This window comes from Salvelinus fontinalis, chromosome 7, assembly GCF_029448725.1.
Source record: "Salvelinus fontinalis isolate EN_2023a chromosome 7, ASM2944872v1, whole genome shotgun sequence".
Taxonomy (NCBI): Eukaryota; Metazoa; Chordata; class Actinopteri; order Salmoniformes; family Salmonidae; genus Salvelinus; species Salvelinus fontinalis.
This window is the reverse complement of record NC_074671.1, coordinates 18,343,499-18,356,756: the sequence shown is the minus strand read 5'-3', so window position 1 is coordinate 18,356,756 and position 13,258 is coordinate 18,343,499. Positions and strand designations below refer to the sequence as shown.

The following is a 13,258-nucleotide window of genomic DNA, read 5'->3' as shown; positions in this document are numbered from 1 at the left end:
GTATTAGGGACATGTTGTGGACCCACAGGAAGTTTTAAATATGCAAAATGCACGCAGTTAGACCCTTTAGAAAAACTGTCAAATTAATAACTCATTAATTTCTTAGAATTGTATTATCTTGTATAACGTTTTTCTACATTACTGAACAGTATCTTCCAGGTATCATTGCATCGTTGTGACTTGTCTATTTACGCAGTATTTCAACATTACTTATTATGACAGCTGTGTGTTGGGTATTTGGGGAGTTATCCAATCTGTCTCAGCCAGCTATATGTGTGTGTGTGTGTGTGTTTCCCTATGGCTCACCAGTGTGTGTGAGCATGTGTCTCTGCAGGGAGCTGGCCCAGGGGAAGACCCGGGGACAGAAGGGACAGGTCATCTTCTGCACTGAGTTGGAGTAGGCATTCTTCTTCCCTCCTTTGGACTGGGGCGGCACAGACTGAGGTGGTGACTCTTTCTCCTCCTTCTCCTCTCCCGGGCTCTGTCTCCCCTCGTCCCGCCTTCCCAGCTCCGCCGCCCCCGTCTGAAGGTAAGTGCTAAACTTGTTAGCGTCGGTGGTGGCAAGCATCTTCTCCACGCTGGCGAACTCGCCGCTGGATTCCAGGTCCAAGCCGCTGCCTGTGTTCTGCTCGAGCGTGGACACACAGGCAGGTGCCATAGTCTTGGCCTGGCTCACTGGCTTCTTTCTAGTGCGCTTTCTGGACGAGCCCTCTAGTGGGAGCTCTTCCATCGATGTTTCTGAGCTGTTGTCGCCCCCAGCTGGACGCTCCGGTTCTGTCTGGAGGCCGTTGAGGGTGGCAGAAGCCTTGTTATCTGGCTCCCTCTTGAGTAGGTCTGGAGCCCCCGAGACGGAGGAGATGATCTGGGCGATGGAAGCCAAAGGGGGAAGCTCTTTCAGAGAGCAGGATGAGGAGGTAGAGGCTGGTTTGGGCAGCAGGGGCTTGAGACGGAGCGCTCGGCCTGTGGTGGTGCCAATGGGGAGCGGGGAGGGGGTCACTGGGAGGAGCTGGTAAGAGCCAGACTGGGGGGTCGTCAGCTTCTCCTCAGTGCTCTTGTCCAGCTGAAGGGCTGAGGGGAGGTGGTCCAGTACGCTGGGGAAGGGCAGCTCCTTTTTGATCTCTCGGCGCTCCATGCTCACCGGGGCAACAGCGGTGGTGTTTATCTTCAGCCTCTTGCTGGGGTTCTTGGGGATGGACAGGTCAATAGGTTCCATGGAGCAGTCGTAAGCTGCTGGGCTGACCGTCTCCAGTTTGATCCCAGGAGACCCGGTCAGACTCCCCGCAGTGCTGCTTGTTCCGCGGCTCTTGTTGGAGAAGTCCAAGGGCTGATCCAGGTCACCAGAGGAGGAGTAGATGCTGAGATCCTCCACCTTGACCGGCTGCAGGGTGGCAGTGGGGGTGGGCGTGAGGCCGTTGAGAGCCAGAGGGCTGCTGGGACTGGCCCTGGAGGTGGTGGCTGTAATGGCGGGGAGAAGGGTGGCGATGTGCTCCTCGATCTCCCGCTCCTGCACCTCGGGGTGCTGCTTGAGCATGTGGTGGATGCAGTTCCTCTTGGCCAGGAAAGCCGCCCCGCACCGCCGGCACTCAAAGGGCTTGCGCTGGCAGCCGTTGTGGGTGCGCAGGTGGATTTGGAGAGCCCGGTAGCTCTTTAGATCCTCACCGCAGAAGCGGCAGGCGGTGTCGCCGGCAGCAACCAGCTCCAAAGGATCCTGTGTGGTGGTTGACGAGACGTACTTGATGTTCTTCTCAATCTCTTTCCGTGTGTTCTTCATGTGCTTCTTGCGCAGGTGGCGCTCGCAGTTGGCCTTGACGGTGAAAGGGTAGTGGCAGACGCGGCACACATAGGGGCGCTCGCCGCTGTGCGTGCGCAGGTGGCGGATGAGCGTGGCCTTGTCGGGTGCCACGTAGTCACAGATGTTGCACTGGTGCGGTAGTATGCCCAGGTGGAAGCGCATGTGCGCCTGCAGCACCCCGGAGAAGGCAAACACCTGGTCACAGAAACGACAGGGGTAGGATGCCTTAGCACCCCCGCGGTTGGCCCCTCCTGACCCCTTCTTTCCCCCGGCCGCCTGGCCCTCCTCTTGTTTGATCTGAAGCTCCGTCAAGTCGTTGGGCATGTGGGCGTCGCCCATGCAGTCCGCCTCCATCTGCATCTTCTCCAGAGAGGCCTGGCTGCCCGAGGAAGAGGAGGAGGATGATGATGATGATGATGAAGACTCCTGGGGCATATTGAGCAGCTGGCTGGGTGGCGGGGGCAGGCTGGGGCTGATGCAGCCCAGGGAGGCCTGCTGGGTGCTCTGGAGCGGCGGCGGCGTGGAGGCAGCCAGGCTGGAGCGCGGTGCCACCATAGGCTTTGGCTTCAGCGGGGGCATGGGCTTGCAGCTGGCCGCCTGGCCCTGGCCGGACCCTCCCTGGTGCGGGGCCTTGGCCAGTGTCGGCAGGAGGCCCATCTGACCGGGGGCGGCCAAGGCCACCTTCAGGATCTGCTGGATGTCAGCCAGCTCAATCAGGCCAGCCTCGCCACAGACAGGCTTGACAGCAGTGCCACTGTCCGGCTGGAAGAGGAAGCCCGTGGGGAAGGGCTGCAGGGAGAGCAGGCTGAGGGCCTCCCTCTGGGACAGGCCCTGCAGGGACGAAGCAGCCACCAAGCCCAGGCCGCCCAGAAATCCAGAAGCTGTGGAAGCCGCCTCTTGGGGCAGGGTGGAGTCCGGAGGCTCCACCTGGATGACCCGGATACTGTCCAGCTGGGCTTGACGGACCTCATCCTCAGAAGGCTGAGGCTTGACCTGGGAAATGTGCTGCAGACCCAGGGATTCCAGGAAGCTGGCCTGCTGAGGGGGCGGGGTTGTCGGCTTCTTCTGGACCGCAGGGGTCTCTTGGCCGCCCCCTACGGGCGACGGCTGCTGATGAATGGTAGTCTTGTGCAGGTCTAGGGCCGAGTGTAGGGGGAAGGCCTTGTCGCAGGCCTCGCACACAAAGCGGTGGAACTTGCTGGTGGACCGGCGGAGATTGGTCTCACACCAGACCTGTTGGAGAGACAGACAGACAGATGAGGTTAGAGTGTGGAAGAGCAGACTGAGGCCTTGTGTGCAGTGGTGGAAAAAGTACCTAATTGTCATACTTGAGAAAAAGTAAAGATACCTTAAAAGAAAATGACTCAAATAAAAGTCACCCAGTAAAATACTACTCGAGTAAAAGTCTAAAAGTATTTGGTTTTAAATGTACTTAAGTATAAAAAGTAAAAGTATAAATAATTTCAAATTCCTTTTATTAAGCAAACCAGACGACACAATTTTCTTTTTTTACAGATAGCTAGGGGCACACTTCAACATTCAGACATAATTTACAAACAAGCATGTGTTTAGTGAGTCTGCCAGATCAGAGACAGTAGGGATGACCAGGGATGTTCTCTTGATAAGTGTGTGAAGTAGACAATTTTCCTGTCCTGCTAAGCATTCAAATGTAATGAGTACTATTGGGTGTCAGGAAAAATGCATGGAGTAAAAAGTACATTATTATGCAAGGAGTAAAATTTGTCAAAAATGAATAGTAAACTAGTACTTTAAAGTATTTTTACTTAAGTAATTTACACCACTGCTTGTGTGAGAGATGACCAACATACTAGTAGTAACAGTTTCATAATCGTATTAAATTAGTAGTATCAGTAGCATTGTGAGCATCAGCAACATTATTCTGTCCATAACTTCTCCTCAGACCTGGGCGATGTGGGAAAACTTGCGGCAGGAGAAGTCGATAAAGGCCAGGTCGTTGAAGCCAGAGGGGATGGAGGGGTTGTTCTGGATGAAGGGCCGTCCGCCGGGGTCCGTGGGCATCTTCTTGTGGATGCCGGCGTTGTGCCGCAGCAGGCCGCGGTGGGTCCGGAAGGAGAGGCAGCACAGGTCACACCTAGAGACAAGACACAGAAATATGATGCTATATAATACAGAATTTTTTTTTACTGTGTTGTAGTTGGGTGTAAGAACACACTTAAATCAAATCATGTGTAAATTAAATCATGTGTGTGGATAACTGTCAGCACGTCCTGTGGCAATTATGGAGCGGACCTCGTTAGGCGCTGAGAGGGACAGCTGCTCAGTGTCTCCTAGGGCCAGCCCTCTTATAGGCAACCCTGTGACGAGGTGCCCGAGGGGGATATTTTTTTTATACACACACACACACACACACACACACACACACACACACACACACACACACACACACACACACACACACACACACACACACACACACACACACACACACACACACACACACACACCTAAGGCTGTACCCACTCATCCAGTCCCAGTGGTCTAGTGCTATTGTTTTAGGTGAGGGAGTGCAAAGAATATGTAAATGAGGTCATAATTTCCTCAATCAAAGTTTGTACCGACAGATATAGCCTATCAATACAGGACTCCACATCCTGTGGCAGGACAGCTGCCGTCCTATAGGGTTTCACTCCAACCCCAGTTATAACTAACCTGATTCAGCTTACCAACCAGCTAATTAGAATGAAAACCTACAGGATGGTAGCTCTCCAGGAACAGGGTTGGGAGTTAGGGGTGTTCTGACATGGCCATAATAATATTCGTAATCGTATCCGTAAATTCACAGTTGATGCTCGTGATCCGGAAAAACTTAAATGATTTAATATGCCTAAGTAGATGTTGACAAAATGCCTCCCTGCACATTCTCATTGCAAAAAAAGCTGCAGATTAGGAGCAGCGCACGGAGGGGTGTGTATGTATGTATGTATGCATGCATGTCTGCAGCGGGCAGCCAAGTTTGCGGTCTGTCAGTCAGATAACGCATCAGCATTTCATCTATTTTCCCTACCCATGCCCCACTTGTTCGAAATAGTATGCATATTGATAGCTTAATATTAAACGCCCTAGCCATATGATTTATCATAGTAACAGGCAGCAGCAATCTAAATGATCAGACCAAAAACATGCGAGGAAAACTGATCATGTGATTTTATGAAGCAAGTGGATGGAGTAATACAGCTTCACTCTACCCAATTAGAACAGCAGGCTCAACGTACAACCCGCCCTTCTCTTTACAGACAGACAAACTAGCCAGTTGAGTTATTTAGACCACGTAGAACCTCACACGACTGACTGTAGAGAAATATGCTGGCACCTGAACATTTATTTTTTCCGATCACGGATAATTACAAAAAATACTCAGATCATAACCGTATCCAGAAAATTGCCCTTTTTCGTTGCGATATTCGTTTTGTCCGACTACTCGGCACAACCCTGTTATAGAATTGAAAAGCCCTGTTATAAAATTGCCAATCACAACATCTGCCTATGCCCGCCCACACATTGTCTGAAGAAATGTTTATACTTTGAATACCCTCAAACACCAAGTTAGGCATACCTAAGATCAAAATAGGCCATCATCACTGTCAATCATGAATGATAATTCTTCACCTTTTACTGGTGAATGTATGCACTCACTACTGTAAGTCGCTCTGGACAAGCGTGTCTGCTAAATGACTAAAATTTGAAAATAGACAAATGTGAAACTGCATCTGCATGCCAATCATTTGATTGATCTCAATCAGTTTCATGGGAATAGCCTACGCATTTCCATCTTCTTGAGTTAGAGCAGATGGTGTTAACAAACCTATTAACCTTTCTTGTATTTTGCTTCAATCAAAGCATATATCCTGCCCAGTGGCTCTGTTGAGTTTTGGCACATGCACATTTTTTGGGGGCTATTCAGCTTCAGCTAACCATCCTAAAATCTCATCAGAAATTAGGTGTTTTGGTCTAACAGTAACGTCATAACGTATGCTATGAAATTATATTCAGTTCCGTTATGTAAAACACTAATTAATTGTTATATGATCTTGCAAAACATTGATTCAGCTTTGATCTAATATTACTAAACAAGCACCATTGTGAGATGTGATATTATTATTATTATTATCATTATCACAAATAAAAGATTAACAACAATAAGTGATGACAACCAATAGCCAATATACTCTAAATATCCCAAGCAGGGCTACAGCAATCAGAGAGGGTCAGGCTTTGCGGTGGCCACTCTGGTTTGGATGTCCTTGGCAGAACGGTGTCGCCATAACCAAGTGTTCACATATCGTTCGGGGTTCCACTGCGCAAGAGGGGGTTGGTGAATTTAGATTTTATTTTCAACATTCTGATTGGCCAAAGTTGTCAAGCCTCCAGCGGGCCTTCGTAGTGCACACATGTAGCCTACAGTTCTTCATCATTCCTGCCACCACCAGAGAGAAGACCTACATCTAGGCTGCTGTAGCCTACAGTTCTTCATCATTCCTGCCACCACCAGAGAGAAGACCTACATCTAGGCTGCTGTAGCCTACAGTTCTTCATCATTCCTGCCACCACCAGAGAGAAGAACTACATCTAGGCTGCTGTAGCCTACAGTTCTTCATCATTCCTGCCACCACCAGAGAGAAGACCTACATCTAGGCTGCTGTAGCCTACAGTTCTTCATCATTCCTGCCACCACCAGAGAGAAGACCTACATCTAGGCTGCTGTAGCCTACAGTTCTTCATCATTCCTGCCACCACCAGAGAGAAGACCTACATCTAGGCTGCTGTAGCCTACAGTTCTTCATCATTCCTGCCACCACCAGAGAGATGACCTACATCTAGGCTGCTGTAGCCTACAGTTCTTCATCATTCCTGCCACCACCAGAGAGATGACCTACATCTAGGCTGCTGTAGCCTACGTATTTATTTGATTTGTCATTCTATCGTTTCTCATTAAATTTTTGTGGTAAATAGAATTGATTTAGAATGGATCAGAATTTATTTTCTGTGTATTCTCAAATTGAAATTGGTCCCCCAGCACTACACACCTGCCCAGCCACCCCTCATCGCACACACCCAGCCCCCTTCTCCATTCCCTGTGGTTTCACACCTCTGTGGGTATGTGGTGGGTACTCTGTGTACACATTCATTGTGTATGCCTGTGTGTGCTTGTATGCCTGTGAGAAAGACTGTGTTTTCGGTTGTCTCACACAGGTCTGCGAGAGCCGTCAAATCTCACAGAGGTTGGCTCAAGCCCAGAGAATTCTGCTGCAACTAAAGGGTGTGCGTTTGTGAATCTGTGTACGTTTGTGTTTCAAGTTTTATTAGTTGTATGTACAGGGATACACATGGTATATACAGCGTCCAACGAAATGCTTACTTGCAGGTTCCTCCTCGACAACAATAAGAAATCAAATAAGAATACAAAGATAAAGTAAATGGCTCAATAGAATAGAATAAAAATCTTAGTATTTGTATAATACAATATAATAGTGTGTGTGTGTGTGTCTCTCGGTGTTACTGCACGCCAAATGCGTCGTTTCTCAGCTTCTTAGAAATCGTGTACACCGAGGTACCCAAGACAACCAGTGCAGCCATATCCTATTAACTGGCCCTCTCAACTCTTGTGATTAACTGGGATTAGGGCTAAATTTGCAGCACTTCCTACAATAATCAGATTGCTGCCCAACTCAACTACAGAAAGGCTGCATCTGTCTTCTTTTCAGTTCAGACAAATACATTCCTATGTGTGAGTTATGCGCGGCTATCCATTCAACCCAAGTTGGGTTTGAGTTTGGAAATGAGTCGCTATGGTGATCTGGAGATTGTGATTTGTCCATGGAAAACCGCTCCCCTCCCCCCTTCCGTTGTCCAGCCAACCGCATCACGACGCCTCCCCTCTTTGACTCATTAACCCCCCAACTCCATCCCTCCCGCCCTTTCCGGGGATAGCCTTCCTGCCGACTTTTACCACTTTTTAGGCCTCAGGGCCGGCCTGAAGAGAGGGGGTCAAAATTGGCCTTGCAGTACAGTGCTTTGAAGTTCAACTCTGTCAAGTGAAACATTTAGTCTGAAGGTGATTTGATGGGTTTATCCATGATAACAAAGCGTTTAAAACAATTTTAAATGTAAATGTCTTCCCAATGAGGAATATGCCACAGAGGTGGCCTTAAGCAGTGTGATGGAGAACCATGTCTTTAGGACCTGGGTGGAGAGAGGGCAGAGGTCATTCGGCCTGTGACCCTAGCATTGACCCCTGACATTGGGGGGGGGGCATTATAACCACTACTGTTACAGGATTTATCACCATACATTCTGTCATTAATTCTAACTGTTGATTTGCTTGATATTTTGGTGACAATCTATTAACTCTGTGACATCAACTACACGCAGAGTGTTGTATTGCGTTTATGCCATCAATGTAATTCCACTGTGTGTGTGTGTGTTTTAGGCTCTAGTACCTGAGAGTGGTGTCAGGGTGTGTGTCCATGTGGACTTCCAGGTCGTACTTGCAGCCAAAGGTCTTGAAGCAGATCGGGCACGGCAACACTTCATCATCCCCCCGGCCTGATCCCAGTTCCTCCAACACACTCTCCTCTAGCACCTGGACACACACACAGGTAACAATAACAATGACTTAACTGGGAATGTAATGCGGTGGAGCGGACTGTGTGTGTGTGTGTGTGTGTGTGTGTGTGTGTGTGTGTGTGTGTGTGTGTGTGTGGTGTATTACCTTTTTGTTGGGCGGTTCGTCGCCTCGCTCTGTGTCCTCGTCCATGGCTGACCTCCTCTTGGCGGAGGGGCGGCGTCTCTTGGTGGGCGAGGGAGGGCTAATAGGAATGACGCCGGCTGGGTCTTTGTCGTGGATCTTCATGTGTCTGCAGGGAGGAGAGAAGGAGAAAAGACATCAGAACAGAACAAGTAGCCAGGTCCCAGATCAGGTTGTGCTTTAAAGCCAACTCCTATAGCCAGGTCCCATTGGCAAGCTATTTGGCATGACAATTCCATTAGGAGTTGGCAGGAGAGCAGGAAAAGACTGGCACCCAGGCTACAACTATGGTCGTTGAGGAAAGGTTTAGCTGAATATGCTAAACCCCTGCTAGTGTATTATACTGCTTTCACATAGGATTTATGATATTTTGCCTGTTATAAATATATATATATATATATTATGGCCCCTTTACAAACAGACACATTTTTACCACATTCTTGCCTGCACATGCCGCACATGCCTTTTATATATGGCCCGTGCGCATGTCGGCATGCTGGGGACGAGTGACAGTAGTCATTTCTTAATTTAGGCCACATTATTGCATTTCTAAATGTTTCTGATCAGTGATAGATGAGCTATACCACCTCACCACCTCCACTTCTTTGCCCAGCCAGACAATTAACCAAATATACAGACGGAGATTCAGTGAAACAAAATCCCATTGGTTGATTAAGACACAGGCTTTTGATCGGCAGTAGGCCCAGGTTACTAAGCAACTGAACAACAAAATAATCCACTTGTTAAGCCACATAACATGCAGGCAAAATGTTCTGCCCAGTACTAATAGATGAGCCAACAGGAGTCTATGAAAGGCATAACATCACAGTCCAACACAAAACATATCCCTTGAGAAGTTACAACAAATTCTGCCACCAGAATGGTTTGAAAGGTGTATTACAGTAAAGATCCGAAAAACAAATGCTGGATTGATCTACACCACTTATTTCATTCCCAGAACTTCAGATCTACTGAAGAGACAGCTTGGAGGGTTGCCAGATTGGGGAGCTGGGCTCAATAATCTCCACACGCACACGCCAGAGTATGTGAGCGGGGTTGAGCGGTCGGAAATCCCGCTTCTCCCTCACAGGGGGGAAAAATGATGTTCCAAATTCCATCCATTCATTAGAATCCCCATTTAAGCAACACTATATTTGTGACTACCTGAACCTACCATTTGAATTTGAAGTATTGAAACCAAACCATAGAATTTTAATGAAAAGTATTTATTAAAACAACATGAAAAGGTGACTAAGAAGCGCTCATCATTTCAAATAGGCCACATGTCATATTAAACAGCATATCAACACTGTACAGGAGCCAGACATGTAGCCTGAGAAGGAACAAAAATTAATTATTTAGGCCATATTACTAGCCTATTATTTCAAGGCTATAGTCTACAAAGAAATAAATTGTGAAGCACTTGCGTGTGCGACACACTAGGCTGGCAGGAACATTAAACGCTCAGCATTTAAACAACATTTTGTTGTATTAAATCATTATAGTCTATTAATTGTGCATATAGTAAAACTAAGTTAGAATTAAATAAAAAGTGCCTTTGAATTCACTTTTAGAAACACAAGTTTGGTCAGAGTCTGTGACTTCAGGCTCATGTGATTGTGTCTGGAGAGTAGGCCAGCAGGGGAGAATACCCTCCTTGCACAGGCACTGCGGATGCTGAACAGCCTTCGGGCCAATCTTGCCAGGCTGTGTAGGGATGCAGAGTTATTTTTTTTTTAAATCTATAGGTAGGCCTAAAGGTTTTCAGGCAAAATAACCTTATCAAAACAGAAAGCTCCTTGAAAGAGGTAATATGTCAGGCCTATTGGGCCAAAATCAATGATAGCCTATTGTATAGAAAATAGAACCAAAATGAAGGAAACTTAAGAGATCTGATTTTGAGTTTATAAATACTTTGCTACAATGACACAGTTAGCTACCCGCCTAGTTCCTTTCTGTTAGCATGTGCACCTAGTACACCATTATGCTTTCGGGATACGTGTCTTTTCAGATTCTACAATGATTCTATAGTTGTGGACACCGCACTCCCGCTCTTGCTCCTCCTCCTCAAGTCACCTTGATTTTGCACCTGTGTGTTTTATCAGTTTATGAAAATATTAATGAACTCCATGACAGTAGCTATAGCAGCACACAAGTAGACTACAAATGCATGCTGGGCCGGGCATGCCCTGAGCTTGTGAAGTTAAGCACTAGTCAAATTGGGCATGCTCCACTCCTCGCTCTGATCCAGCTCCGCTCACATACTCTGGCCCGCGAGCACACCAAACACACACACTTAGGAGGAGGGCAGGGAAGGCGGTAATAGTCTAAGTTGCTCCAATTATCCAGCAGGCTCAGCAGGCCCATGTAAGGACCTAACTCCGGGCCAAGGAAAAGGGCTGAGGGTACCGTGAATGGCAGTCATCTCCATCCCTGTAATATTATGTCTATCAAATTTGCCTTCTCTAGTAACGTTTACAGGGGTAGTTCAGCTATTTATTTCTCTATTCATGGCATTCAGATATAGTAATATAGTTGGACATAGAGTATGTTTATTAGTACTGTGGTGGATGATTGGAACACAAAACGAATCCTGTTGAGACAGTCCTCTGGAAGCATTTGTTGTTCCTGCTGCTAATCTCTCTCCCCCCTTCACCTCCTCCTCCTCTCTCCTCCTCCTCCTCCTCTCTTCTCCTCCTCTCTTCTCCTCCTCTCTTCTCCTCACTACACAACATTCAGCTGTCAGGATGGAGTCAAATGGCGGAGAGAATCAAGAGGGAGGGGGAGGGAGGGGGGGTGAGGGGAGGAGTGTACAGAGAGAAAGGGGGAGGGAGAAAGACAGACAAATGGATAGAGATGCGAGATGGAAAGATACTTGAAAAAGAGAAGAGAGAGGAGATAATGTCACACGGGCATTATAAAAGAGGCCTGACTATCCCTGACAATCAAGACAGGAAGTTGTGTTATCTATGGGGGAGGGGGGAAGGATGTAGGAGGAAAAGTAGGGGACAATGTATAGCTGCGGGAGGGGGATAGAGGCAGAGGTGTACGTGACTTGAGTGTGTCCTCCTTAAGCTGATTACATTAGTTTAAACTTTGAGAGGGGGTCACTGATAACGGCAGAGCTAGGAGAAGAGTAATGAATGGGGAAGCTAAACCATACAGGACTACTCCCCCCTCTACTCTGTCTGGTGAAAGGTCAAATGCCATCAGTTGATTTAAGGACGTGTGTGTGTGTGTGTGTGTGTGTGTGTGTGTGTGTGTGTGTGTGTGTGTGTGTGTGTGTGTGTGTGTGTGTGTGTGTGTGTGTGTGTGTGTGTGTGTGTGTGTGTGTGTGTGTGTGTGTGTGTGTGAGAAGGGAGGGGGGACAAGAGGACTAGGACCCTGGAAAACACATCAGCACATCCCTGGGGCTAGCCCACAGAGCCCTACATCGGTATATCCCTGACAGGCCTGGCCTAGCCCAGAGCCCTGTATCAATAGTCAGTCATAGGGCCTCTGAGTGTACTAACATTTCTGTGTGTGCGCGACTGTGCACCCATACTTCACAAGTTGTCCCTGCACATCTGCTTTAATAAAGGTGGGTACATTATTGTGCAATTGTGTGGGTGAACTTGTTTGCAAGTAACTCTGATAGTGTGTGTATGCATGGATTTGTACTCTAGCTATATCTGTGTATAAGTGTGTTTACGTGAGTGTGACTGCGAGCGTGTGACTGCGCGTCAATAAGTCTGTTTGTCTGTGTAAAACTGTATGTCCGTGGCGTGAGTGTGCACGCCTGTGTGTGTGCGTGTGTGTGAGCAACCGTGCGCGCATTCGCCAGCATGAGAGAGGAAAGGTCAGCCAGTGTTGGGTCGGCAGCACAGGTCTCAGCTTTCACTCTGCCGTCAGTGCCTGGTTTAGAAATAGCAGGCAGGCAGCGAGCTGGCCACCCATCTGGGGACCTGACAGGCAGCAGCCGCATCCCCTGGACTCTGACCGCTGGCGTCAGCCAATCCCGAGAGAGCTAAGCTGTCATGTCAGCACAGCGTGATTGGATGAAACCAACTTGTCTTTGTGTCACCTCAGCCATCCTCCTAAATTCACCTGCCTAAAAAAACATTTCCAGCCTAACTAGTTGGTTGATGGTTTGACGCAAACCTGCAATAATGCAGTCGTCTGTATATTGCAAAAACACTACTTTCAGGACTGAAGAGGTCATTTTACTGAGAGGCACTCAGACCTCAAACAGTATCAATGTTACAACAAAACTCATTATCAAGATACATAAGATGTATTTTTTAATAATTCAAAAAGTAAGCTATTCTTATGGCCAGTCGAGCGAGAGAGTGAGACTGGTCTACTACTATTGCTTTAATGTATTGTTATTCTCATTAATATTTCCACTACTACTATTAATGCCTTATTGCTGTTGGTCCCACCATTTTTTGTTATATGTATACTTTGACAATGTAAGTGAGAGAGTGAGAGAGAGAGGGTGAGAGAGACAGAAAGAGAGCTCAAACTGACAGTGGGGGTTGATGATTCAACAGCTCCCTTTCATCCAAACTGAAAAAATCCACTGCACCACCACAGTGGGTGGACAGGGGGAGCTGTAGCATCAAAATGATGCCGCCTGCTCTTGTGCAATGTCACACCAAGGGCACTTCTCCTTACCATCGCACCTCCTCTATCCCGCT

The 13,258-nt window shown here is 47.7% G+C and overlaps 1 protein-coding gene across 3 annotated transcripts in view; it reads right to left on the bottom strand.

Moving 5' to 3' along the window:
* Window positions 1-13,258, bottom strand: part of LOC129859147 (ras-responsive element-binding protein 1-like) — a 77,138-nt gene that overhangs the window by 2,355 nt on the left and 61,525 nt on the right. For all 3 annotated transcript variants that reach the window (XM_055928547.1, XM_055928545.1, XM_055928546.1), the window contains 4 exons: window positions 8,544-8,688; window positions 8,272-8,414; window positions 3,716-3,905; window positions 307-3,025 (listed from right to left, as the gene is read on the bottom strand). In XM_055928547.1, coding sequence (XP_055784522.1) covers window positions 307-3,025; window positions 3,716-3,905; window positions 8,272-8,414; window positions 8,544-8,688 — 3,197 coding nt within the window. The remainder of the gene's footprint in view (window positions 1-306; window positions 3,026-3,715; window positions 3,906-8,271; window positions 8,415-8,543; window positions 8,689-13,258) is intronic.